The 24,862-nt window shown below is 40.8% G+C and overlaps 1 protein-coding gene across 1 annotated transcript; it reads right to left on the bottom strand.

The window, feature by feature from the left end:
* Window positions 1-4,427: 4,427 nt before the first annotated feature.
* Window positions 4,428-24,540, bottom strand: LOC115036773 (chemokine-like protein TAFA-2). Its single transcript, XM_029495111.1, has 5 exons — window positions 24,438-24,540; window positions 14,328-14,483; window positions 9,588-9,712; window positions 8,896-8,955; window positions 4,428-5,134 (listed from the first exon to the last, which is right to left on the bottom strand). The coding sequence occupies exons 1-4, from the start codon at window positions 24,538-24,540 to the stop codon at window positions 8,926-8,928; spliced, it is 414 nt and encodes a 137-aa protein (XP_029350971.1). The 3' UTR covers window positions 4,428-5,134; window positions 8,896-8,925.
* Between the last annotated feature and the right edge of the window lie 322 nt (window positions 24,541-24,862).

The raw sequence follows: 24,862 nt of genomic DNA on the forward strand, positions 1-24,862 counted from the left end.
TACATCATTCTGGAAACATTTCTTCATGTTGTTTCCCAAAGAGAAGCATTTAACAAATGAGAGGTGTCAGCAGTGCAACAAAAAGCATGGAAAATTCTCCACAGTGATCTGCCTTCACTGCTTCTTAAACTGTGGGTTGAGATCCAAATTTACTTGCAGGCTTGTTGCTGTTGGGTCCCTTTATGGCAAGGGTATGAAATATTTTAATAAGTCTATGTCCCAGAGCAATGAGAACTAATTTCTCACTGGGGTCCTCAGCTCAGATCATTTAAGAGCCTCTCATCTAAACCATGGAATTATGTGTAATACTCAGAAATTAGGGGGTGAAATTGTCGGAGCAGATCTTTATTGATGAAAGGGTCAAAGACAGGACAGGATCACAGACTTTAAATAAAGATAGACAGAGTTATAGGTTTTGAAGCTAGGAGAGCATTTCTTTGCCATTGCCATCATGGCAGCGCCTAACTCCTCCTACTTCACCGCTAAGCCGTGGGTCACCCATCTGTCATTCAAAGAGGCCACACCCTCAATTATAGATAACCTGAAACATTAGTAACATTTCAACAGGAGAGTTATTAAAGTTTTCGGCTCCTGTATAGTCCCCATGAGGGAGCAAATAATGCCGACAAGAATAAGCTGTAATGAGATGGAAAGCTGTACTTTTTAACATGGGAATCTATGAGAACAGCGGCATAGTGGTTAGTGCTGTTGCAGGTTCGGTTCCTGGCTTGGGGTCTTTCTGTGCGGAGTTTATGTTCTCCCCGTGCCTGTGTGGGTTTCCTCCGGTTTCCTCCCACCGTCCAAAGACATCCATGTTTGAGTTAGTAGGTGACTAAATTGTCCACTGGTCTGAGTGTGAGTGGTTGTTGGTCTCTGTCTGTCTCTGGGTGTTGGCCCTGTGATGGACTGGCAACCTGTCCAGGGTGACCCCGCCCCTCACCCAATCTGAGCTGGGATTGGCTCCAGCCCCCCCCCGTAACCTGGAACCGGATAAGTGGGAGAAGATGAATGAATGAATCTATGTGGACTGACTCACTTTTGGAGCCAGAATGTAGTGTTCATTGGATGAGCTGCAGTTCAGGTTATGTAAAGTGGGCCTGTCTTTTCTCTTGCCCCAGTGTATTACCTGCCAGAGTTTAGCATCAGCCTGCTGCTGTGCGCTGGCACTGAGGCTCAGTGACTGCCGGCAGGCTACTGTGAATGAGGCCGTCTTAAAACAAGCACATAAAATCAGTTTTGTATTTTTTATTTTGAATATTCTCACCACTTTATCAGGCAGATTAAAAAGCCCTTTTTTGCTGTGAACAGAGACATCCACAAAAATAAGCTTTAGCTGCCGTAAGTCTCTACACAAGAGTAAACATGGTGGTTGTGTAGGAATATGGTAGTTCACAAACTGATATTGGCTTTAAGTGGCAAAAACACATTTTTGTTGATGTCTTTGTCCACAGCAGCACATCACTCAGCGTCAACTTCTCTCCTGCTGCTTCACTAAACTGACAGCGTGCTGATCTGAATCTACTGCAGCTAACACGTAGACTCTGGATAAGTACCCCACACTATCTCATGTTGTGTAACGTGAAATATCACTTTAAAATCAGCAGCAGGCCGTCAGGACACCCAGTGTTTCTCTGTCACTTAGAGCTGCTGGAAACGATATCGTGAAATAATCTTCTCTAATCATCACTTTTAACTCTGCTGTTTGACTTTTCACACTCACAACTCTCCCCTAATAACTAAATCTACCCCTGAGAGCATCAGAAAACATCAAAGTGTGAGCAATTTGATAAGCACTCATGAAATAATCGCTGTACAGTAACCATGGTTACAGCATCATCAATGCCAGGTAGATAATCGAACATGAATTTCTGTAGTCCAAATGGTTTGATAGAACATTTTAATTTGAGCAGAAACTACCTGCTGTCATTTCCTGTCTGCCTAGGAAATTGCTGCCAAACGGCAGTGACTGTGTTGTACCATTTCCCCCCTCAGAGAACAAAGCAAGAATAAAGTCATCATCCACAGGATTGTTTGATTTTTATTTATTTTATTTTTTTTATTAGACAACAGATTGGACTCAGACTGGGGGAACATGATCATAACAAGAGGAGTGTCTGTTGGGGTGGATAAAAACAACAAGACCATCATCTGAAACAATTTAACTGGAAAGTCCATGAGCAGAAACAAATCTGTAGGTGCTTTTCACAATGGAGCGACCATTTTGCCTGCTGATTTACATCAGAGTGTTTCACTGTGACTGCAGCTGCTACGGTAACGGGGGTTGGGACATTTGAGTATTGACTATATTTTGTTAGGCTCTAAAAGTTGGAATGATAATCAGTAAATTCATGTTTTTTTCATATACAATGGGATCAGATTACAGATGTGACCTGTCAGTCTCGTCCACCTGATCCATTACAACTGCTTTTTAACCTCCATCAGATCCTTTCAGTGTAAATCAGTCTTGTGAACAGTCATCAGCAGAGTCAACACCTCTGACACACAGCCAATAAAACCTGAGTAAACTGCAAGAGGCTGACGAGTCGATTAAGTAGCAGAGCTGTTGTGTTGAATTAGATTAAGATGCATTAGATGTGTCTGATCAGTCAAAAAATTAATTGTAGCTTCCGCTCTAAAAAGTTGATCCAGATGCGTAAACACAAAGACCATAAATATACTAACCAAGTGCAATGCATATGGTAGTCAGCCGTCCTGTTTCTTTTTTGAGCGACTGTCCCAGAAAGATAATATTCTTTCCCAGGACGCGAACTGTCCCGGTTTTTGTTGAAACATACCAATTTAGAATTGTTTCAAATAAAACCCAATTTCTTCCGACTGTTATATTGAGGTGTCAGCAAGCGTGTCGGTTTAAAAAAAAAAAAAAAAAAAATGTATATCTGTTTCATTTGATGTGGTGATTTGATAGTGTAATAGTCCTACAGTAGTTAGCACTGCAGAATTGAAACCTTTGAAAAATTATTTGTCAGGAATCTATAGAGTTTTCTGCAGACGCGTTCCACACACTTCTATACACAGCTCCACAGGAGCCATCAAAATCAAAGAAAGATTCAAAGAACTGACTTGTAATTATTGGTTGTTGAGGAGTACAATGTTAATTATTGAGACTAGTTCATGATCAAGTTTTTGTAAACCTGTATTTCCAAACCTCCCATCAGTTTGAAAATGTGGCAGCCATTTTTTTTTTTTTTTTTTGGGGGGGGGGAATCAAATTAGGATCTAAGTAAGAACAGACACTTATACAACTCCACTTTTTGTGTATACTTAAAGGCACAACTGGTGGCCAATATGCAGGAGCGGGCAGAGGAGAAGTTTCATTTTATTTACTTATTTATTTAGTAATTAAAATACATTTTCCTCTCTTTTGTTTGTTTTTTGTTTAGTTTTTTTTTGTTGGAAGAGAGAATCAAATTAATGAATGTATAATGTAATTGTTTGCAGCCCCAACGAAACAGCTCCCTGTTGTGAATTATTCTTCTGTCCAGCCATCCCCAGCACTGACATTAACTGTAGAGAGATTATTGTTAAAATTCAACAAGAAAACATTGTGTAAATATTTTATCCTTTACAAAGAAGTGCTTTAGTAAGGTGGGGCCCTTTGTGAGACTGGCCTGAGATGATGATGGTCTGGCCTCCAGGAGGTTTTCAATTTGCATCATCAGCCTTGCAGTTGGATGGCTCCTGTCGCCTAGCAACTTTGACAAAATGCCCCTTTTTTCCCCACAAAGACTCCAGGTTTAAGGCTTTTTCTGGCTCTCTGGGTGCCATATTATTGTCATTATCTGTGTGCACAGCAGATCTTAAGATGTCGGGCCGTGAAGGATCCATTCAGAATATGAAGGCCGTATTTCTCAGCAACATTTGAAGGTGCCTTTTTAAATGGGGCCAGCTATTTGTACTGCTTTGATGAAATCAGTGCGACAGTTGAAATGTCATAGAGCTCAATTTATAAATGTAATCCAGCTTCTTAGTAATGTTTTATCATGCAGGAAATGTTAAAAAGAAATGGACTAATGGCAAACATTAGAAAACTTTGATTTCATCTGTGTAGACCAAAACAGTACACTCACTGACTCTGTCTACCGCAAAGCACAGTTCTTCTCATGTTTGGTGTACGACACACACACTGTTGTGTTCGGTTTGCCATTCAACAAACGCATCAGCACACACACTGAGTGCATTCATGCAGAGTATTGGTGACGTTCAGTGATATCCATACTGCTGGCTTGGATTGTAAGAAGTCGCCATTTGCACACACATGCTATAAAGACACAAGACTGGCGTTACACAATCATAGTTTATTACTGATGTCATCACTTACACAGACAGAGGAAGTGTTAGCGATACTTACTGAAAGGTGATCAGTTTAAATCAGCTCAAATCATACTTGTTTAAAACAGTTTTGGAGATGTTGTTCAGTCACTGGCCAGATGTTGTGTGTTTCATTTACACTTTTGTCGTTTTGAGCCTGAACTCAGAGCCGTGATGCACAAACAGAATCAGAAGGATTTTCTTGGTCAAAGAAAGCAGGACCTGATCCTTCTACTAAAAGCTGGTTTGATCAGTTTACACCTGTTACAGCTCTGCTGAACTTGAGAAGTCCTTTAAGTCTGAATAATGAATGTGGTTGTGTGCGTCTTTGAAAATCACCCTGCACATCTACTGCCAGCCACATCTTTTCATCTGGATTTGTAATGACACTGTGTCGCAAATGACTGGATCTGGATAAACAAAATCACAATGTGTATGAATATTTGCAATGCATACAACATACCGACCTGCTGTTACACTCCGGGTCAACTTGATGCATAACTCTACAAATTAACATATAGGCAGTTCACCATTGTGTTCCACTATGAGCAGTACAATGTCAGAGTAAGTCCTGTGGTTGGGTAAGGCTAATCACATGGAGTCCTTCAGAGAGAAGTGTTGACTAATCAGTTTGTCCAATTGATGTACTCCTCTTCAAATATCCACGAAGTTCAAGAAGAAGCATTTAGAGTTTTCCAAAAGACAAACTTCAGTCCAGAAGAAAGGTAGTCTCTATTTACAGAAAGGTCCTGCATTTCTCTCTTCTGCTTTGATGATTCGACAAAGACCAGATCCATTGATTCACCTGTGAAGGTGAAAATCAGGTTATTTGGAAATCATCACAGTTCTAGCAGCATGTATATGTGACCTGTATTTTAGTGTGTGTGTGTGTGTGTGTGTGTGTGTGTGAGGGGGGTTAGACTACATCTCTACCTGTTCAAGATATGTTCTATATAATGTCTGAGTGAGCATGGATGAACAGAAAAATAGAAGAGTTAGGTCTGCATTTGTCAAACTGAGCATGACGAAACAATGAAGGAAAGAAAAAACAAAACAAAAACCAAGCGAGCAGTTGCTCCTTCTTCACAGACCAACATTAGCCTTTATCACTGTTGTTTCTACTCATCCTACCAGTGGCACCTCAGCATTCGCTCAATTTTTATCTATCTTTGTTCTCAACAGCATCTGAGGCATATATCTTTAGCTACTCTTTACCAGCTCAACTACAGAATGTTTGTGAGCCAACAAGCAAAGAGTGAATGTGTCAGAACGTCTCTGCTGAAACTAATGTGAGTCATCTGAGACACTGCAGCAAAATAAAGGAGATTGCAGATCATAAACCAAAACAATGAATTTAAAGGTACTAAAGCCTTTTACAGAGCTGAAGAGAAACTGCAAACTTAGTTTAATCTCTTCAGGTGTCCGATTTAGAATACAGATAATCATTTTATCTATTATTGATATAAAAGTACTAACTATATCACCTTTAAAGGTTCATCCTCTGGGTTCAGAGGATGAACCTCACAGGCCCTCGTAAAAATGTTCCCTCATTCCTGTTCTAGCTAATTTAATTCAAAATCACTGAATTCAATTAATCCCACATCCTAACCAATTGAAAACTAACTTAGCTTTACAAAGTTTATTTCAAAGCCAGATGAATATCTTGTTACGCAGTGCAATGAGGAGTAATACACAAGAGATTTTTTTTATTTAACAGCCACTACATCAGCTCCTTAACAGGCAATTAGCTTGTTCACATCATCTCTACAGGTCGCACCTCCTCTGACCGGGTCTGTCCAGTGTAAAGGTCAGTCACACCTGAGGGAATCTGCCTGGTTCAGAGTCATCTGAGTACCTAAAAACAGGCCTATGTATCCTGCTTTGAACATCAGCATATTGATCTATCACTTATGTTGTTGTATGGTTCAGGATAAATGATTCTGCAGATTGGCTTTGTGCTCCACACTCAGTTTTTCTCTCCTTTGGTTCAATGCTGTCAAAGACTCGGAAGACCTCCATTCTCCTTGAGATTAAATTGCCTGTCGTGGCCTAGTGTCTGACTGGCAGCTCTTCTGTTCTTCCAAAAGTAGATTTTGGAAGAGCAGCAAAAGACTCTTGGGGAACATAACATAACCTTCATCACAGCATCTGCTATGGATTCCAGCCGTCTGTCAGCTGTGGCGTAAATTTGACAGACTGAGGGAAGGCCATTGCCGAACTTGTTAGGCTCCATTATCGATGCTGAACTTTTGATAGGAAACAGACAGCTCTGACAGCCTGGTTAGATTAATTCATAAATGGATCGTCCGACACTGAACAGAGAGGCGCAGCAGTGTGGCACCGCAATACGACATTGTATAAATCATCCTCAATTATGCAGAAAGGGAAAAACAATCCAGAAACCATCAGGCCATCACTTCACAAGAAAACCAGCATAATCATCTAAACAAAAGGTAAAGAGTTTGCATAAATCCAGGTAGTTGTAGCACTTTGCTGGTGGCTGAATGGGCTGCAGTAAATCCCTTCCTTTACCCAGTCATTTACATTCTGAGCTGTCACTGTGATTAATGTGGGACTAATTTGAGAATAATTCCACACTGAACCGACACAGAGAGAAGCGTCTTCCTGTCTTCAGAGATGGATATGCTTTCTGTCTCACTTCAGGAGGAGGGGGGGGGGGGTCATTAATAGTGCTTGAATGACTGAAACAATGCTAAAAATACAGACAGGAGAAACCAAGCCTTCAGTGGGTGTTGCGTTCATTTAATTGGCAGCTGACAAGCGCTAATTTAACCGGAAAAGGCTTCATTTCCTTTTAGTGCCTCAAGTAAGGTTGGCTGAAAGATTTAACACAGCAGGTGCATGGGCTTGTGTTTGTGTAATTCAGCCGTGTAATTGGCACACTGCTGTGACCTTCTCAGCAATATGTTTTACATTGTAACTACCAGGTTTGGGATTTTCACAGAATGGTTCTTTTTAAGCTGCACTAGGCATTTTCTTTTTTCTTGAATGTGAGAATCTGCCTGTTAAATCAGCAAAAACAAAGCAGGGATATTCTACCTAAATGTAATTTTGTCTCAGCGGTAATCAAAACTTCTGGAGGAAGATGAGTAGGAGAGGAGAGGCGTCGCTTTGCATTAATTTTAATGGCAGCAGTGGACTTCAGCGGGAAGGAGAAGGTAGCAGAGAATATTCAGGATTCATTACTCAGACATTCAGCAGATGTAACCCGCGTCTGCTTCTAACACACCGATAAGACAAACAATACTCTGAGAGGCATCAGGTCTGCTGCGTTTGAATATTCAGACCTTTCACTTTCGATGCCCCAAGCAGCAACAAGAGTCAAGACATTGAGCACTGACAGTTTGAAGGAGCCATCATCCAGATGTTCAGTGATAGGACTGAAGAGGACTCATCAGGACAGTTGGACATCTACAGTCTCACATCAAATCTTTACTTAGTCCTTTTGCTTGGTTAAGAACAGTGTGGTCTAATTTTAGCCAGCTCTGACATCAATGAAAGAAAATAAAAATTTCATTCTACTAGAACTAAAGTGACAGAAATGTGATCTGAGCAGCAAAGCATTTATTTATTTATTTATTTATTTATTTTTGCAAGTTGTTCATCAAAATCACTTGGAGGATTCTGTAAAGGCAGCGCCATTAGAGACTTTTGAATCCTTTTAAAATCACAAACCTTGCTTGCTCAGACTGAGATGTGAGCCTGGTAAACTTTCAAAATAAAAGACAAGTACAAACAGGGTTATAAACAGCAGTGCTTTTTACACCACAGGGATACGAGCGAATAAAGTATCACATTCTGTGTTTGGTCTGTTCGCGTCACTTTCTCAGATTTCTGTGTTTACGAGTCCAAAAGAGACAATTTCAACTTTGCCATTTGGGGGCTAAAAACGTACAAACGCAGCAGGTCTGTTTGAAGTAGCTTCTTCCCTGCTGTGTGCCGGGCTTTGCAGCAGCCAATCACTGCATAGTCCATGTTTTGAAAAGGTGTTTCCTCTGTGTGAATGCATTTCTGACGCAGTGCGATGGAGGTTGGTGTAGCTGGAGGTCCTGGTGCGTGTGGTGCTGCTTTGCCAGAGCCGAGCGCTCCCCCCCCCCAGCACGCCCCCCCCCCCCCCCCCCCCCCTCCCCTGCTCCCCCCCCCCTCCCCTGCTGCTTCAGCCCGCAGAAAGATTCAATACTGAAGAAACATGTTTCTCTTGCTGATTTCAAAGGTGTGCTGTATGAATCCTGCTGGGTGGTGTTGATGCTTTGAACATGTTTTTATTGTCTTTTTGGATTGCATACTTCTACCCAGTCTCTGGAGGACTGACACTGCAGGGTAATGAGGTTAATAATACCATTTGACAAGTCTGTTTTATGGGGGAGGAAACATCACACGGTAAATGATATGCTAATCTTCTATTTGTACGATGAAGCAAAAATGAGATGCAGTAATGATACCTGTGGGGAATTTCAGTGTTTTTCATTTGGATGTTTTGTCCACAAAGAGCAAAGACGAGCAAAACTGACCAGCTGTCCAATATTTAAAAAGCAGACACATTACCTGGACTCTGATGCTGCGAAGCATCTGACGTTACCAGAGCTGGTCTCTGTCCGCAGAAATCTTTTCAGCCATCCATGTTACAAGACACAAGAGAACAAAAGATATGTTTAGCTTTCATATGTTAAGATCTCATCAAGACCTGACAATTGCCAAAATCAATTTCTATCCTTTATTATCACCAGACATCCAGGCTTGTCTCAGAGGCTGGACTCCTAAAAGAAGAGAAATTTTATATATATATATATATCCCATTCTGAGGTCCCGACAAGTCCCTGAATCAATAGCCCCAGGCTCCAGGCTCCTGGCTCCAGGCAGGTGTGGTGCTGGCAGTTTAAATAATTAAATACACGGAGAGAGGCAGAACTGAAGTCCACGGGTCGTCATAACGCAGTGAAGGATACCGGCATCGTGTTGCAATGTTAAAAGCAAGTAATTGGAGTGAGTAATTGGCCAGTTCGGCTGCTCAAAGTGGCCTGAAAGTGCTAAGGAGACATGGCAGACCATTGATTACTGGCCCCCAGGGGTCCGAGCAACAACTGAAAACATTAGCTGTGTTTTTGGGTAAAGGCAAACCAGATGACTGTAACAGAAGCCACGGCCTCTTGACTTTGAAGAGTCGCGGCTTGTGACATCAGCCTCAACAGGTCTGTGTAAAACACCATGAGCGTGACAAGCCGGTGTGTTTGACTCACCTTAGTGGTTTTGATCTTGTTCCCTGTAGCACAGCTCCAGCCCTTCAGATCAGGAAGGACCTTGCATTCCTCCCCGTCAAGGCACGGATGCATCTGACACCACCACTTCTGCGCCACTATCGAGGCTAGAAAACATACAAGGAGGTGAAAAACGCCTCAGTGTTGGCGGAACGTTCGTTTCATCTCTTTGTGAATGTGAAGGGTGAAAGAATGGGTACTCGTTATTGTTGTAATGCAGCGTCTAATGTACTGTAATATAAAAAAATAAAAAAAAAGTTTAGGACAAACCTTTAACACGTACAGTCTAACATTCCTGAAGCAAGAAGCAAATGCGACATCACTGCGGAAGTGAATGTGATGTTCGCTGTATTTTCCTTTTTGTTTTGTTTCTTATGGAAGGTCTGCTATGTAAATCTTCACCCAGAGATATAGGGTTTAAATGCTTTTTGACCTTTGTGTCAGTGTCTGTGGCTTCAAGCAGCGCTTGCCAGGTGAAAGCTGGTAGTCATATCTCTTTTTATCTGAAGAAGCGGTTTTATTTGTATGCTTGCATGACTTGATTGGCTGTAATCTGTAATCTGTAATTATTGTATGTTGCTTTTACAGGTGCTAACCTGAATTTGGAAACCGTGCCAAAACAAAAGAGTAAACTTAAATTTGTGACTCCTCAAAATGTACTTTATAATTTCTTCAACAAAACTGCATGTTAGAACCACTTTTTTTTTTTTTTTAAATGTGGGTAAATCTGCTGATGAAAACCACCTGACCCCTTTTCCACTGGCAGAAAAATTGTTTGCCTTTCTGTTTGGACCCACAACTGTGAGGAGTTGTCATTGCATGCACTTACAGAATACACAAAGATGCAGGGGATGCAAGGTGAGGCGCTGGCCCGCAGGCCAACTGGTAAAAGTAATCTGTCATGGCTCATCTCAGGGTTGGTGATCCTGTAAAAGTCTTGGAGCCTTTGTAAAGGCACTGGATCAGAGTTTGTGTGGTTTTTAAAGTTATTTTGGTACTGTGTAATCACACTGTGCTGAAGGTGACAGGTGTGATTCTGCTCTCTGAGAGATGTCTCACCAGAGGAAGAGGCGAAAATTAAGTGATTCAAATCAATGTGCCAATTAAATGCGTGTGTCTACTGCGCAGCCTTTTTCATTTTTCATCGCAGACAAAAGGCAGATGTTAGACACCAGACGTTGTTGTGGTTGTTTGTTTTGTTTTGTTTTTTTATACTGTTTCCTTCTTGACTGAATTTCTACAGATTTACCTTATTTTTTGGTGGTTATATATTTCAGAGCATGATCCTCCACATTTCCATGAGGTTATGATCACAAGATGAGGAGTCCTCTCCAACGGCAATCAAATCATCACAGGTGTCTCATCAGGCCGTGTCACATTTTGACAGCTGTCACAGGTAAGTGATGTAACATTTTCTTTTTGACTGGCAACACTCACTAAGTCTATTTTCAGCCTTGTCACACACACACACACACACACACGTGTTGAAGATGGGAACTGACTCCCGCCCTGTGAGGGGAAAACCTTCAGTTCTTTGGTCGCCTCCATGAATTAGCATTAAGCTCACCTCATCGTACCACACATCATTTAAACTTGGCACATTAGAGGTCATTAGCTTTGTTCCACATCCCCTTCCACCAGCACTAGTGCTCTTCCTAATGAAGAGGTGGTCATTATGATCCACACATTGCACCGGAGCCTCACTGGAGTAAATTGCACAGAATGGATCCTTTATGGCGTGCGGGAATCACTCTATCTCACAGCTGTGGTGATGTAACAAGTGCCTCAGGACAACTACGGAAAAGACACAGGTTTCTGGTGGAATGAAATGAGAGTATTGATAACTAAACATGCATGAAGTGCAGGGAATATGGTTCGCTGAACGGTTAATGACGCTTTAAAAACACCAAAGCTGAAAACGTTTGAGAGCAAAAAGACTTGCGCTTCAATTTTATTGAATATGTTTGTAGCTTTAAATATTTCCCACACAGTTTTACTCTGACCTTGAACTAATAATGATCAGACGTGTTTAAAGGACTTGCAACTCTGCACTCGGTACGCGGTGTGAGCTCATTTGTCAACTGCTTTACATGAACAAAATCTGGAAAAAGGAAAAGCGATCGCACGTTAAATTGCCGTAATTACATCCATTTGCCAGCAGTGAAGACTACAGCCTGAGTGTCTCTGGATCATGGCCAAAGTGGATAGTATGGCATTATCATGCAGTTCAAAAAATTCAGCAGATTGTTTCTTGTAATTGAGCTCCAGGGTATTTGGCAATGTGAGCATCACTTTGTATACTTTTTGTAATGGTTGTGCTGGCAGGACTTTGTGAAGGAGCCACAGCATTCGGCCACCCTGACAAGCCCCGCTCATCTGGACCCATCTATCTTTGCAGGATTTGGTTTCGGTGAGTGTTTACCTGAAATCTGCTACATTTTTTTACTGGATCACAAAAGTCAGCCAAACAGACGAGAGGCTCAGCCAAGACGTGTAAAATTTGGGACCTTTAAAATCTGTCTTGTAACCACCCTGTCCTCTTGATAATTTTCTGGGCAAACCCTTTAAGAACACAATAGGAAACCAAAGCTTGTCCGACTGTCCACATGTGACCTTATCAAAGTTATTCAGGGAAAGGTCATTGCAACACTTGAGGTTTATTTTGATGCTGAGTGTATCTTTCTCCTGTGTATTTATGTGAACTTAAGGCTCAAATAGAGCAGTGGAACGATAAATGTTAACTCAACATTTATACTTAAACAACCATTTAAGTACTTCTGTTTTCTTGAGTGCGTCATTTAATGGCATTTTACTTAAAATAGGAAATGTAGTTTACTTTTTCTTTCCTTGCAGTTATTTTCTTATGTTTAAATTACGTTTCAAGCTTTTACTTAATTATCACTTAATAGAAGTCGATTTTACCAAGCAACCATCAGATTAGCTTGACCTCTGCTTACAATTTAGTTATTTCAAAAATAATAATCTAAAATGATGTAACTAATTATAGAATATAATTTCTAGGGAGAACATAGTGAACAGTTCCTATAAATAAAATTTTTAATGCTGGATGTTTACTGATGTTTACTGAATAATGGCTCATTTGCATAATGTCACTGTAGCTGATCTCATTAATCAGAGAAATGAATCTGACTGTAATGGGTGTGAGGTCGGACTCAAGTACAGCACAAATTAAGACAATTCAAATATTTATTAACACTGTCCAGGAGTCCAGACAAACAATAATCACGATGCCGGATCAGCGAGCACAGTCCAAATACTACAGTCCCTCCAGAGAGGGAATCCATGCAGGCAGAAGGCTGCTTGGATTACAGGGGCAGAGACAAGAAGAGCAGGTCAATGACAGGTGGGTTCTAAGCCCAGAGATCAGTCGGGGGGGAAAAAGGCTGGAAAGCTTTTACATATTGTGGAAAGACAATCTGGCAGAGAGTGAGTTTGGAGGAGCTGGTTAAGAGGAGGCCGGGTGATTAGACTCAGCTCAGGAACAGGTGAGTCTGATCTTCAAGAGGAGAGGTAGGCAGGCAGGTAGAGTGGTGTGACAACAACGTGAAGCTGAGAGGATATTGGAGGATGTTTTCTGGATCTTGGAAATTTCAAATCGATTCAAGTTTTCTGAAATGTCTGGAGGTTCATTCATCCTCAGGTGAAAATTGTCTCATAGATTTGAGCTAAAGGTAAATCCCTGGTTGTAAAAGAAAGAATAGTTAAAAGGTTAGGTGCTGATCATTTTTCTCTGAGATCACCCATAGAGCTTTAAACTGAGGCCCGTTGCTCATTACTCTAATTTGTGGAAAATGTCAATACTGAAATGTCAAGCAATAGGTCAAACATGATTGGGTCTAGAGTTTAGCCAGAAACCGTCGCTTTTCAGACCAAAGTGAAGCCACTTCAGCCGAGTCGGAGGTCTGAGACATTAGCATGCTAAAAGACCCTCTGAGTCATTCACTTGACAGTGGATGGCTTCATGCTCATTCATAAATGAAAAAGTAAAACTTCCAGTGGCCAGGATTTTATATAACCTATTACAATACGCTAATAATATTTAAAATTTCTTTTCTAGATTTTCAAAATCCATTCTTCAGAAAAAAAGGGACCACAACTGTTTCCTTTTCAGTCTTCCTTACTGTCTTCCAACTCCATCCACAGAGGTGCAAGCACACCCAGCCTTTTAAGGGAATGGGACTTGCCACTCTGATTGGTTTATTGAATGTTATGTGCCAAAACACTCCCATGATTCCCATCGTTAATTAAAAGGCCAAGCACAGCCCCCTGTGTCGCTGTGGCTGTTTATTCAGCTGTGAAACAGAGATGAATGTTGATACGTCCTGTAGACCATGAACCCAGATCGTTAATATGCACCATTTAAAACCAAACTTACAGTAATGTTTGCATCATCACATGTCGTTACCACCACTTTTCTTCATAATGCCTAAAAAGGTCTATGTGAAGATTTGTGTCCCTGAAGTAAAGGAAAAAAATTGCAACGTATATATATATATATATATATGTACAGTATATGTATGTTGTCTTTTAACAGTGACTCTCAGAAATTACTCTTTTGTGAAGGTCTGTGGTGTCGGTGTTTGCCACAATATTGACAATCTCAACAAACCTGATGCTCAAGATTGGTAGACACACATCATGCAAAAAAAAAAAAAAAAAAGAGAGAGATAAGCCATGAAATATTCAGTTGTTGAATTTTACCATCTACGCACGACGGGGCAGCTCTGGTGGTGCCTGCCACTTGCCCGGGAAAACAGGAGCACTTCACAGTTTGTGACCGCTCCTCAATTTTGTTCTTGTTGCAGCAGCGATGCAATGCCACCACCTCACAGGTGCCCGTTCGGACGTGGTGAGCCGCTGGAGAGATGACAGGAGAAATGGAATAATCAGCAGTGTAGCAATAGCTATTACCCCATATATCCACCCACTCTGCTAGCCTTGACTGAGTCCCGTAAGAGACTCTCTCCTGGGTCTCTATCGCCTGCTCTGCCTCCCTCTCATCTGGCTCCATAATGAAAAAATTACCAGGGAAAGCAATTTCATTAAAAGGCTCTTTTATGAGAGGGTTCGCGTTTCCTGTTTGTGTATGCGTTTCTTCTTAGTGGCATTTTGCTTGAGTGGCTGAATACTCAATACAATGAGGACTCATTGTCTTTGAATCATTGTTGTGGCTAGAAATTAAAGGGCTAATGCAGCAATTGAATTTTCCACTTCCATATAGTTGGGTATATCACACAAGGGACAAATTGGAAGAAATATAATGAACACCCAAAAATGCTGGAGCCTTCATTTCCCACAATGCAACCAGTCAGTTTGTTTTATTAAACCATGACTGTTTGATCATGTTTTGGTCACATTAGGCTTGTATATGCCCCAACAGCTGGACCAAGCTTACTCTGATGCCATCACTCTGACATCATGAGGGTTCATTCAAGTCACACCTTTATACTGCCATTTCAAATGTCCAGTCAAAAGTGTCAGACCTTCATTTGACATAAAAACGTACATTTGTTGTTATCGTTATTCTCGTATTACCTGTAAACTGCTAAGAAAAACCACGACTGCATTTATCATATATCTAAGAAACACTGAATGTTAGCATCATGTACTTCAAACTATAAAAGCAAGAGTATCTGGAACTGCAACGCTCCAACACTGAATGCTGGAAAGTTCGTTAATACTCTAGTTGTTTTTATTTAAAATACTAAGTAGCGTAATTTCTTCATTTTAAAATTGAAGCAGCTGAGTTAAGTTGCTTCAGGTTTAAAAGGCTCTGATTTACAGCATTACTGATCAAACTGAATGGTTGATTACCTGCTTTTGAATTATTGAGCCTTTACCTTAGAACTCTCCTTTTAATTGGGATTTAAAACCTTTAACAATATGACTCAAGGCTCACAAATACGGGAACCTACAATCCCCACAATGCCATTCTCTGACTTCTCACTGCAGGTAGGGATTTGGAGGATTAAATTAATTTGTAAGTTGTTTTTTTTTTTTTTTTTTGACCACTGTGGAGCAATGTTTGGTTTGAGACAGCATTTTGAGGTCTTTCACAAAAAAACACAGCTTCTACAAAACCAGAGGAAGATTGATCTTACTGATGTTTTGCGAGAAAGCCAATGCACATGGTGAGAATACACGGAGCATTATGCTAACACTAGTTTTTATTACCATCTCATGTTGCACCTTTACACACAGACCAAGATAACTTTGACGACATCATTGGGGTCGCGGTCCTTTTTTAAAATCTTGATTTTTGAAGCTTTCCAATAGCCCCAGACAAAATGAGATGGATTAAGTGGATTAAGTGTTTTAGAAGATGTGACTGAATTCATGTCAAGAAGGCAGCAGTTTTTTCTTAGGTTTTTTTTTTTTTTTGTTTGTTTTTTTTTGGTCAGTGGTTTTAGCCACAACTTTAGACAATGGCAGCCCGATCAAAGGGCTCGAGGGTGGGAAGAGGAGCAGGACAAACCATTTAAATTCCAGCTTTCAGTGTGAATCATTGGCTTTACTGTGATGCCCATTAACCATTTAAACAAAGACAAAAAATATACATACATAACCTTAAAGTTGAACTAAACCGAAAACGTTGACAAATATGCTTGTTTTTCCAGACCTATAAAACTTTGAAGGCAAAAGCAGCAATATGCAATCACAGTTAATGGTTTAAACTCGCATAGGATTTTCATTTCATGGGTCTATCTCCAAACCCCTCACGTTTTATGTTTTCACACAGAGCTGAGGCTTCAGAATAGTTTTTAGAGGATGTTTCTGGTCTTAATGGGTTCAGCAGTGTAGCTGAGGTCATCAAGCAGGATGTGACATGATGAACTTTATTACTTTAACCTAATCACCGTGCTGAATGGGATTTTAATATTTGGAGCCCATGTCATTCCTACTTTCCGACAACAAGCAGCAGCACTTAAAAAAGAAAAGTCAGATCCGTATCTGTGAGGGGCGAAAGTGCAGCGCTGCAGTATTTGGAGCCAATTTCCAGATCACGCTCCATTGTCTGAATTATTTACAGCACGAGCTGCTCCATTCTCTCTTAATTGCATGTGACATTTTCATGAGGTGTCCTTCTGCAGATACTCGCTGCCATTGAGGTAAACAGTAAATCTGAAATAACTATCTGAAACTGGTCCTAACTGTCTGCACTGTAGCAGCTTGGCTAGGCCAAGTTAATTACACTTTTACTTCAGTGTGGTCTACGAGCTGTTCCCAGTTTCCAGTTGATGGCACAAGCAGCTGCCGTAACTGACAGATACAGTCAGTTACTCTGCTGAGACAGAATGGTGTTAAATCTGTCAACTGTTGAGCACCACGACACCTCTGGGATTTACCTGTGTGCTTCTCAAAAAAAAAAAAACAACACATAATCTAAAATGAAATGAAAATCTAACATTTTCTCACACCGTATGTTTTTCTCACACCCTGCAGTGTGCGGGTTACCTGTTGTTGGTAATGAGTATATACTCATTTCATAGTTTGAAAAATGAAATACAGTACAATACAGTAAAATGACAGCGCTGTAATAAATGCTCCTAAATTAAAGTTTGTATATTCAGGTTTGGTTGTAATTATTTTCTGCTATTTAAGATGCTCGTAGACCTGATTGAAATAAATAGGATTAACAAAATAACAGAAACATGGGCCCTGCTGTACTGCTGTAGGGGTTGCGTTTTCTACATTTTGTGTATCTCAAAGTCTTATAAAGAAAGTTTGTCAATAAATGTGGATAAAGAGTGTTTCTGTCACTTTCAGAAAAGCAAATCGAGCACTAATCTTGTTTGGGACATTTAATATTGGATGGGCAATTTCATTGGCCTGTTTGGGGCATTTTATACAACCAGGATCTATGAGCCATGTGAGCCATCTATAAATATGGTATCATTTATATACCTGCTTGGCTAAATACTCAATGGTTCCTTTTATTTTTCATTCCTGAAAAAAGTAAACTACCTTTTCATGGCTAATCAAGGCACGGCCATGTGCTGCAACGTTAAAACAGGACTGAATCACATTTTTGTACTTAGCCAAGCTACAGTGATCAACAACCTACTTTGTGCTTACTTTGACAGTTCACTAATGTGAATTGATTTGATGTACTGAAGGCCAAATAAAGAGGAATGACACACGCACCCACATTATAGTGCGCTGCAAAGATTTGAACAGATGAAATGTAACATTCAACTGCTGGTAACCAGGTTCACAGATCCTCCCTTTCACATCAGTGACAATTTTTTTCCGTAGTGTTTAGGCCAGCGAGGGGGCCATATTTCATTTCCTGCTCTTCAAACCTTAGAGGCAACACTGGGATGATATCACACATCTTGAACTGTCTGAAACACATGCTTTAAACAAAAATTACGATTTAATAATGGTAAGAATGACAATATCTTTGCATGTTTAACTTTGAATCTAAAGGTCATGCTCTCATATTGGAGCTAAAACTCCACTCACATAATGACTTGAAGGACTAGATGATGAAAAACTATTGTTGGCTGGTAAACTGCTAACACATTAGCCAGGCAGGAAAATGCTGCCACCAGTCAGGCACAACCGCCATCAGGGCAAATGTGTGTCATTTAACAAGACGATTTAAAATTTATTCAAGAGGTGTAAACGCTCTATGGAGTCGTGTTACTGTGTAATTACTGCTGTAAACTCCTCTCCCTCTGTGGAGCAGTTCAGTCTTTGACAGTGAAGGTTTAATAGTGTTAGTACAAAGCAGATAAAGGACCAGGAGTAGCAGAGTGGGAAAACAACACCAAGACAAAAATAGTCTGATCAAATTTAACAAAGAATTATGATTTTGCGAAAATTCTATATTAAAAAAAATAAAGATTCCTGGATTTGCCCCTCCAGTCAGAGATCCACACCAAACCTAAATGAGTTCCCTCCTCGACCATCCTTCATCCCCTCATTAATTTTAGGCTCACAAACAAACTTGTATTATCGTCCCATGTTTGTTTTCTTGCACCAACTGGCTGGTGGCAGGAATTACAGCCCCAGTCTCTCCGTGCTGTGTTAAAGCACTGAACAATAGCTTGTGTTTTTGTAGACTCGCTATGTTCCCTTAACGATGAACTTCATCATTTCACATTTTATATTTGACCTCCCTTTATTTTGGTAGAACACGGCAAACTAGTGAGTTCAGCCTTTTCGGAACATTTGTGGCAAAATTGAAGGGATCCTCTTGAGGAGTTCCTAGCATATATTTATATATATATTTCAAATAGATATTTAAAAAAAGTGATGGACAGACTGAGAACCCAAAAATAATAGCAAGATGCTCTGGCTGTGGGCGGCACAGGGACAAAACAAAACTCACATACAAATATATATATTAACAGACACAGGTGAAAACATTGTGTCCTGAGAAAAAGGAATTAGCTGATGTCACAGCAAAATTAATAAATCTGGTTGTAGATGACATTTGGGGAAATCTGAAGGTAAATTAGAAAAATTTGCAGTCCCACATCTTTACGTTAAATCTGAACCAATACCCAGCAACCACCTAGTGTAGCTATGTTAGCTTAGCACCACTGCTAACAGTGACTGTAAGAAGTGACCACTCACCAGCTCCTATAAAGCTGATAATCACCTTCTCATATGTTTCAGTGTACGTAAATCTAAATGATAAAGTTGATGTCTCACTGCGAGGTTGCCAACTGACCAGCAGAGATATCAGAGGTACGGGTCCTGGTGCAGGAATAGTCCGGCACATTGCCGTTCATAAAACCACGGCATGTTTCAGTTCCAAAGGAGTCAAATGTCGATCGGTTCCTGAGAACTCCTCCTTCTGGATGCTGACGATCAGGCTGTGTTCTGGTTTTTCCAGCCTCTCAGTCCCCTGACTAAAGACAGTCTTTCTGGGCCCTTTTCTGTCTGTGCATGAGTGAAACTACTCTGCTTGAGGAGCTTAATGTGTGAGTCTCTGGAGACGGAGCAGAAACTGCGCATGATGCAGGCTCAGTATCTTTCAGGAGGCTGTAGTGAGTGATAATGCAGTCATTGCTTTGCTTCATGTGCGTTATTGTGTGCAAACTGCAGCCTCTCATACAGATGAATTATTTCTGACGATGAGAGCAATTGCCTCTCTGCAAACCTACAGATTTTCCCCTTCAGACTATTTGTTGATGATGTAAGTAGCACTTTGAGTAGTGACAATCTTTACTTTCAGCCGCCATTACAGGTCAGATTCAATGCAGCTGATTGGAAAAAATATGGTTGGTGTCACTGTTTAGTGACTTCTGTCTGAGGCACAAGTTTTTCTTTCTTAGAGAAAGCTACTTTTTAGCTACTTTTTATGCAATATCACAGTCAACAATTTTTGACGCACGTCATAGAGGTTGTACTATTAAGGTCATGTGTCACTACAACATTACAAGTAAAAAAAAAAAAAAAAAGAAACTCGGCTGCACTTGCTGCACCTGAGTGCTACAAGTCTAAAAATACACAAGAAGAGTGAACCATCAAAAACGATTCACTCCTCTGTGGTTCAAGTTTGCCTTTAGAAACCTGTGTGCTTTAATTCTTGCCAAGTGGTTTCCCATTGTGGATGCTGAAACTCAAGGCTGTAATGTGCCTGTGGGGATCATGCTAACACAATTTGAAGGTCAAAACTTTCAACTCGCCACACTCACTCAGGAACCATGATCCATAAAAGCATTGTATTCAGAGATGCTTTGCATCAATAAGGTTAGGAAGAGCAGTGAGAAGTTACTATTCTGATACCACTTAATAACATAGACAAATCGTACACAAGATCCAAAAAAACACGAAGTACAGTGAAACACTCTATCTCATAAATGGTCAGTTTCTCATATCTCTGAAGGTAATGGAGCAGAAACAGTTTCTATTTCCAGTCAACACAGCAGGTCCTGTTTGCACAAAAAAAAAAAAAAAAAAAAAAAAAAAAAAAACCCAAAACAAAAGTGTGTTATATTTACAGGAAGAGAAACATTAAACCTTCCTCTCACTGCACTTCCTCAAATAGCCAGTTCAGTCCCCATTAATTCCCACTTAAAAAAAAAGAAAAAAAGAAATTCCAACTTTACAGCAGAAACAAGTTTACAACCTGCTGCAGAAACAGTTTTGGTCTAATTTCCTCCTTCATGACGACAGCATAGGGTCGAATTATGATATAACTCATCTGTTTACGATTTAATATTTCTGCGTAGTTGATCATCTTTGAGTTGAGAGTGACTGTATGATTTCCACATAAAGATATACACAAAAGTCTTTGCCCCACATCTTTTTTCCTTTTATAGAAATACAGTGGCCCAGAGTTGGCAGTCACACACTGCCAAGATGGCACCCGTGAAACAACCCACTCCAAGCTTTAACAGTGCCCCTCTTGAAATTTGGGGTGAGCAGAGCTCTCCAACACACGGCTCCCACGCTAACTAGACCCCCCCCCCACACACACACACATCTCGGAGGAGCTCCTGCAGAGGTACCGACAGTATTACAAACTCTGTATTCACAGTGCAGACTTTACGCAACATAACGCAACTTCATCAGATAAAAGTTTTGACTTATGTGAACAGAAAATTCCTTTCTCAAAAGGAAGGAAACGTATTGCCACAGAATAAATGAGTTACATTTCAACTTATGCTGCATTATTTGTTGAGTTCTGTTTCACTTGTTACCATTTAAAAAAAAAAAAAAAAAAAATTAGCTACTTTAAATTTCAGTTTAGGGCAGCACAGCAATGTAGTGTTTAGTGCTGTTACAAGAAGGCTTGCGGTATGATAACTGGTCTTGGGGCATGTTCTCCCCGTACCTGCCTGGGTTTCCTCCCACCATCCAAAGACATCTGGTTTGAGTTAATTGGTGACTCCAAATTGCCCATAGGTCTGAGTGTGAGTGGTTGTTGGCGCTGTGATGGACTGGTGACCGGTCCAGGGTGGCTGCCCTCACCCAGTGTGAGCTGGGATTGGCTCCAGCACCCCCAAAAACTCAGAAACGGATAAGCAGTAGAAGATGAATGAATGAAAGTTGTTCATGTACTATTATATACTGACAATCATAACTTATTTTCTGTTCATTTGCAAAGTTCTTATCATCTCTGTAGAGTTTCAAGACTTATGTGATGTCTGGTGTGAGTTTATGTGCATTGTGTGTGTGTGTGTGTGTGTGTGTGTGTGTGTTAACGCTGGCTCAATGTAGAGCTCTGCTTGAGTCTGAATCCTCATATACTGAACAGCGAGGTTGATTTAATGAATACACACTGGTGTTCTGACTGAAGGGGAAAGGAAGAATAATGTCAACATGGAAATAGACAGGTAGTCGTAATTAAAGGACAAGCTGTGACCCAAATCCGCCCAGGACCGACGTCTTTATCTGGACAGAACGGGACAAACTGGGTGAACAGCCGTCCTTGTGAAGTTTGTGCTGTAAATATCCATGGTGGTACATGACAGCATCAGTCTGACTACAAAGAGCAAACACAAACCTTTTTTTTTGCCATAAATCGGGCAACAGCAATAACAGAATTTACATAAGAGTTGGAGCAGGAAAGCATGTTTGATGGTCCAAACATGATCCCGTCATTACTGACAGATCGGTTACTTAAAGCAGTGAAAGCTCATTTGTGTGTTAGTAAATGGAATTGTTTCCACGCTGAAATAAACTAGATTTTCCCTGTTTCTCGAAAGGGGGGGCTTCGTTCTCATCTTCCTCTTTCTTCCTTTACTTCAGATGTGCTGTGGGTTCATTTCATCCGTTGAATGATAATAGGTTTACGGCAACAGAAATAACACCCAGGGGAAATTAAGGGTTCGTGGTGGCGATCACAGAAAAATCGAATGCAAGTGATTGTTCTGATCCACTTCCTGCTGAAATGATGAGCGTCATGCACGGGGGGGATCACTGCCAATCAAAGCTATTCGCCTCAAAGCATTGCGCTCTCTTCTAATTGGTTGACAAAGGGTAGAGAGGTATGTGCGATTTCTATCACACTCACAAATGGACAGCCCGTCTGGCAGCGGCTCTGCCTTTACAGCGCCAATTACCAGAGGCAGTGTGTTGTCAGTGGAAATGCTGGTGATGGCACGTGGGCTGGCTTCCACCTGTAATGTCACTGAGTTGCCATAATTGATCTCCCTGGGTTTACAAGTGACGATGGGACACTTTCAGTGAGGTTATGGTAGAAGAGTTTGACTCGCCACAAAATTAGCCGTTTCAGTTGAGTGACACCCCCCCCCTCCTTAAATGTGATACAGTGACACTTTACTTGAGATGTCTTGGACAGCGGGCTGAGGCGTCACTCTGAGACAATCGAAACCGGCCCCCACAAGTCCAGCTGCTTCCTGCAGAGCTGAGTGAACGGACGAATGTCTGGAAGATGCTTCCTTCCCTGTTTTCTTTGTCCCCCGAAAAGGTGGGCACCACAGCTCAAAACTTTCCCTTCCGTTCATTTGCTGGGATGGACATCTCAAAGGGGAACACCTGTTTTACACAGGAGTGTCAGCTCACTTGCCATCGGCAGACAGCAGTTGTGTAATGTCTCCATCTCTAACCTCCCGGAGGCGCTTTGTCATGTCTGGAGACACAACCTGCTGATGTTATCATCTCTGGAGACAGTAGTTCAGTGCTATAGTATAAACAAGAACTATAAAGTGGAAATGTGGAATTTGCCAGTTTAGGAATTTGCAATATAGGCAGAACAAGTAAGAAAACACAGTTTCATTATGGGGAAACGTAGGATTTCAGAGGCTGACATACAGAAGGGATGAAAAGGCAGCACATCTTGCATCGCTCTGCCGCAGTTTCTTTTTTTAATACTGCCTGATTTCTCCAACTTTTTGTTTATTGTAAATGCAGTTCTGAGTACGTTTCACTCTAAAAAACCAGAGCTTTAAGAACAGATGTTGGGGTAAATGGAAAGTTCCTAATTCACAGATTGCTGCTTTTTTTTTGTTTCCTTGGGGTATATGACTGTAATCTGAGAGATTCCCAGGATTTATTCTGTATGTTTATTAAGAAACCCCATAAAAAGACCAACAGTACTTTCAGTCAATAGCCTGTTTGTCAAATATTGTTTCTGATGAAGAAAAAAAACAACAAAAAAAGATAGACAGTGAAATTACAAACTGAAGGTTTGATTCATTCAGCCATAAAAATATATCAAAATAAATGACAGTGTTGACATAGATATGTAGATTATATCCAGCATTATAACCAAGCTGAAAAAAGAATCAAATCATATTTGTTTGCACAGCACCAAATCATGACAAAGTTTCATCAAGGCACTTTACATATCGCAGGTGTAGACCAAACTCTTTATGGAGTTGTTAAAGAGACCCAACATATCCCTCCAAGAGCAAACACTTGGTGACAGGAGCAAGGAAAAACTTCCTTTAAGAGGCAGAACTGGGCACAGGGATGGCAGCCATCTGCCTCAACTAGTTGGCTTGGAAAAAAAAACAAACACAACAACAGCAACAACAACAAAAGATTCACAGTAGGTTCAGTTAGAATGTATGTTTCTGACAGAACGTGATAATGACGAAACACACAATGACGACAGTAAGATTATCGGATCAAGGTCAACAAGGCAGGAAGATAATGATGCTCTTTAAGTAGAAAATTAGGACATTTATATGATATATTTTTGTTTTTTGTTTTGTTTTTTGTCCACAATCTGACATGGTCAGACTGCATGAAGACAGACAGAAGTTGACAGCTCTTGCAGGATTATTCCTCGAATCCTTTACAGACATGTACAGATGTTTGCATCTGTTACTCAGCCAGTAGTTTTACGGCCCCTGAGCATTGCTTCAGTGGGGATGATCTCACCTGTGCTTCCCTCTGTTGGCACCGTCATCTCCCAGACACTGATCACCAGCACCATCACGAGTAGAGCCCCTTTACTGCCGCCCTGCATGTATCGTTCACTCATCCTGGCAAAACACAGAGGAGTGAGACTGTGATTAAAAATACAGGCTGATGATAAGGAGCAATTAATTTCCGCTGCATCTCAAAAACCATAACCTTTTGTTTATAGCTGAAACTGTCCTTTAAAAGAACAAGCCCTCTTGTCATCTGTTAGCAGGTTATTGTGTCCCATAGTTAGTTTTGTTGCTTGACAGCGTGTTGTGGTCTTATTTACCATAACAGGAAGAATGGTTAAACACATGATGAGGGAGTTTATGGGGCAACAAAGGAGACAGGGTTGAATGGGTCAACAAAACTCAGCAGAGCGGTGCCCGATTCCCACGTGA

Source organism: Echeneis naucrates, chromosome 23 (assembly GCF_900963305.1).
Source record: "Echeneis naucrates chromosome 23, fEcheNa1.1, whole genome shotgun sequence".
Taxonomy (NCBI): domain Eukaryota; kingdom Metazoa; phylum Chordata; class Actinopteri; order Carangiformes; family Echeneidae; genus Echeneis; species Echeneis naucrates.